The sequence below is a fragment of the Propithecus coquereli genome, unplaced genomic scaffold, assembly GCF_000956105.1.
Source record: "Propithecus coquereli isolate 6110/MARCELLA unplaced genomic scaffold, Pcoq_1.0 Scaffold487, whole genome shotgun sequence".
Lineage (NCBI taxonomy): Eukaryota > Metazoa > Chordata > Mammalia > Primates > Indriidae > Propithecus > Propithecus coquereli.
The window spans coordinates 1,041,568-1,045,835 of NW_012150696.1; the positions used below are offsets into that span (position 1 = coordinate 1,041,568).

The 4,268-nt window shown below is 38.4% G+C and overlaps 1 protein-coding gene across 2 annotated transcripts in view; it reads right to left on the reverse strand.

The window, feature by feature from the left end:
• Window positions 1–339: 339 nt before the first annotated feature.
• Window positions 340–4,268, reverse strand: part of GPR19 (G protein-coupled receptor 19) — a 42,619-nt gene continuing 38,690 nt past the window's right edge. The window contains exon 2 of one of the 2 annotated variants that reach the window (XM_012655789.1): window positions 340–1,931. In XM_012655789.1, the coding sequence (XP_012511243.1) occupies window positions 662–1,909 (1,248 nt within the window). In that variant the 5' untranslated portion in view covers window positions 1,910–1,931 and the 3' untranslated portion in view covers window positions 340–661. The remainder of the gene's footprint in view (window positions 1,932–4,268) is intronic. The other variant, XM_012655788.1, reaches the window with a different exon arrangement.

Genomic DNA, 4,268 nt, shown 5'->3' on the forward strand with positions numbered 1-4,268 from the left:
ATGAAAGAAAAAGAGAGAAAAAATTAGGCAACTCTGTAAGCTTTCTTTCCCTAGGAATCCTGATTAAAATCCAATCACAGAAGACTTCCTAGAAAGTTCCAATATATTCCAATATATGGAGTGCTTTCCACCATAGATCTGGCCAGTGGTTACTTGGAAGAAGGTAATGTGGAAAATATACAATATTAACTCTTCCTAAATGTTGCTTAGTGGATGAAATACCAGTCTCTCAAATGGGTAACGCAGGAATTTCATCTGGAACAAAAGCCCATAGTTATAAAAATTCAGTAGGGAGGAGAAAAAGGAAACAAAACTAGGTTGAATCATTAATCAAAGACTGTGTGTATGGCTTATGCTCTTTAGACCTAATGGTAAATAAAAAGTAGGAAAGCATTTTCTTTTTAATGCATGTAACCAAGATACTAAACAAGACTATTGACTGTAGTTCAAAGCAAATGATTTTCCTAAAATAAAATGCTAACAAAACTAGAATGAAAAACTAGAATAAAATCCACAAAAACTATAATCAATAAATCAATGCATTTTACAAAATAAAACATTTCCCTCAGAAAGTTGAGTGAAAAAAATATGTAAATAGCTTCTGTTTTATAGGTTAAGCTTTTAATCTCTGGCACATAACAATTGAAAGAATTCTGAGAAATTAGACGAAAGTATTTGGTGGATTTGAGTTAATGGGCCAAGCAAGCTTTTTTTCCTTGGCTTCTCTGTCAAATGAATCATAGATTGAGTCTTTGGTTATAGTTTTGGCCATGGGAGGGATTTCTGAAATGCCAACATAGTTTTTTTTGGCCATCCTTGAACTGGTTGTGATAGTATAGGCATTGCTTCGGTAACATTTCATTGAGGACATGCAAAAAGTCTCTTTCATCCCTCTCCTAAAATTGGCGTTATAAATTGAATACAAAGTAGGTTTAGAAGCTGAAGAACTGAAGGATATCCATGTGATAGCTGTGAAAACAAGGGAACTTTTCTTATATTCTTGTTCATGGGGGTGCCACAGCTGAGCTACATGAAAAGGCAGCCAGGAGAGTAAGAACAATAGATTTAAAATGAGGAACATCTTGATAGTTTTCACTTTTGTCCTTGGGACAATGTTCATTGTCCTCCTCACTGTTCGGCCATCAGTGCCTATTCTCCAAATATACTTTATGACCTTTTGGTAAAATAAGATTATGAGGACAGATGGAATCACAAAGCCCACTAAGAAGTGGACGATGGTATAGGTGGTTCCTTTCCAAGAGGAAGGGAGGAAATAGTTACAATGACTGTCCCAGCTGGTGCCATAGAAAAAGAACACGGGGGTCACAAAGGCTGCATTAAAGATCCATGATGCTGCAATCATTTTCTTGGCTTTTTCTCTGGACACCTTGAAGCTCAGAGGATAGACAATGGTGTAGAACCGGTCTATGCAGATGGAGAGAAGAACATAGATCTGGACACCTGGAGTGAGATACTGAAAATATCGCACGACCTTGCACATCACACTACCAAGCGTCCACCTTCCAGTGGTGAACTGCAGCAGGACGAAAGGCATGCTGGCAACGCTGATGAGAAGATCAGCACATGCCATGGAGACCACAAAGTAGTTGGTGGTGGACTGAGTCCTCCTACTCCTATGGATGACCAAACAAACCAGGGAATTGCCAAAGAGAGAAAACAACCACAGAGTCCCAAAGAAAATGCTGGCTGTGGCCACTTCCCCAGGTTTCAGTCCATACTGAAGGTCTGTTCGGTTGCTCATCCAACTGTGCTCCTCATATAATTCCGTCAGGTCACGGCTTGGCGGAGGTGTGGCTGTTTCAGTGCAGCTGTGGTTTTGAAGGGGCACCAGAAGTGTAGGGATAACCAAAGGTGGCTTGCTGTTATCCATTTTGTGAGCAAAAACCATATTCACTTTTTTTCTCTTAGTTCTGGATGGGAAAAGAAGAATGAGGCCTCCTGTTAAAATGGTGTCATACAGATTGATTACTAAGGCAAACAATCTTACTTGACACTTAGATTGGTTGTCATTTGTCAATGAGTAGGACTTCTGCATTGGCAGGAAAACATAACTACTCTCCAGAAAAAGTTCTGGCCCCATTTCTTTTTCATTATAAGAGCTGTCTCAGCTGATCCCAGCTCAGCCTTTCTCTGGCCTCACCCTCTTGACCCTTTGTCAAATGTGGTAGAGTCATACTAAGCCCCACTCCTACACATGGCCTTGTTCCCTTTCCTCACTGAGGATCGCAGAGGGTTAGGGAGTTCAAATCTGGCTCATGGTAAGGGTGTTACCACCCACTGAAGAGCTGTTGGAATTCCCGGCAACTATGTGAGAAGTTCCTAAATGTCATAACACCAAAATAATGAAGCTATAAGAGAGGAAAATTTGAGCAGGTGGAAACACACAGATGTTTGCTATGAAAATACCTAACAGAAGTCTCTGAGTATAGGCTGGCTGACTACTGGGAAGGACCCTGTCCTTACTTATTGCAGATTTTCCATTACAAAAGCATTATGGTAACACATGGAACAGTCAACACTGCTACATGAGCCAGAAGTAGCTTCTAATTTAATGACATCTGAAAATAGCTTGCTTTTTCCCAAAAATGATGCAGTTCATGTACTAATAGCTTGCCACATATCAATGGCATTTATTTTGAAGCTACTCTGTTGTTATGGTTGTATAAAACAACATACTGACTGAAGAACATACAAGATGTCCTCTAAGGAATATAACTAGGTTACTAGGGACCTTATGGCAGTCAGATGATTAAAACCAACAAAATGAAACTGTTATCATTACTAAGCAACTTTTTAAAAGCTTATGACACTTAGATATAAAAGAATATTATAAAGTTTAGACTTTATTTGGTACGTATGTATTATTCAATGAGAAAAAAGTTATACTTTCTAATGGGTAAAAAGATTGTATAATTGTAGGTCATTCGATTAAATTTGAGGTGATTTTGGTCACGGTCAGATTATAAAGGTTTAATTTTGGTCTGAATCTATTAAACAGAAAGAGAAATCATAGCAATTGAATCCATAATAACCATACCAATGATGGTTATTAAGGTAAGAGATAAGGCTAAACATGAATATTTTCAAAATTTTGCCCACTAAAAGTAAAAAGCTCATGTGGGGTTACAGCCACCATATAGCTGAGGTTCCATCCAGCCTGTGACACAAGGGGATGTCACCACAGAAACAGGCTCTAGGAAGGACAAGTTTCCCTCTTGGTGGGCTCTGTGACTACAGATCACAAAGAAACATTTCTGAAGTGAGAGGAAGGATTAAAGCACAGTTCTGTTTTGGGTTTTTTTTTTTTTGGTGGGGGGGACAGGGTCTCACACTGTTGCCCAGGCTAGAGAGTGCAGTGGTGTCATCATAGCTCACTGCAACCTCCAACTCCTGGGTTCAAGTCATCCTTCTGTCTCAGCCTCCTGAGTAGCTGGGACAACACACACATACCACCACACTCGGCTAGTCTTTCTATTTTTTGTAGAGACGGGATCTCACTAGCAATCCTCCCACCTTGGCCTCCCAAAGTGCAAGCATTTTACAGGCGTAAGCCACTGCACTGGGCTTAAAGAACAGTTCTTAATTAAAGAACGGTTCTTAACAACCCATTTTTTTCCTTGAAGAATTTTTGCACTAATTTATGGTAGGGAGAGGAATGTTAATATACATTGTCTTCATCAAGAAACCATCTTTCAACAGAAGTCTGGCACTCAGGGTAATGTACTGAATGCCAGTTCCATATTATCTTCAGGCTTTTTTTTATGTCTACGTGGCAGCACTAGTTAAGTTCTCAAAGGGAAATGTAAGATAACTGAGCAGTTTGACTACTAAAAGACCTTAAAGCATGCTGGCCAAATAATAGCCAATGGTCAGAACAGTAATCATACTACCCATTCGAAAAATCAAGACACACACTCTGAAAACAGAAATCAGCACTGTCCTAGAAAATCTAGAATGTATGACCCTCATACTTATAAAATTGCAATAATCTTTTCACCTTCATATTGATAAAATCCACAAGTTTTTTTTTAATTATTGCAGTTTTATTTTAAATTTCAAAATTAGTTATTTCATATGCTTGAGACATAAAATTTAAATCATGACTATAAATACAAAGATGCACATAGGTACCTTGACAAAATCCCGAAACATATTTTTAAACCATGTTTCCTGTTTTTACAACATACTGAAAAACTTTCATTAAAAAAAAGTACATAGGAAAATATAATAGTTAATGACTTGAGCGT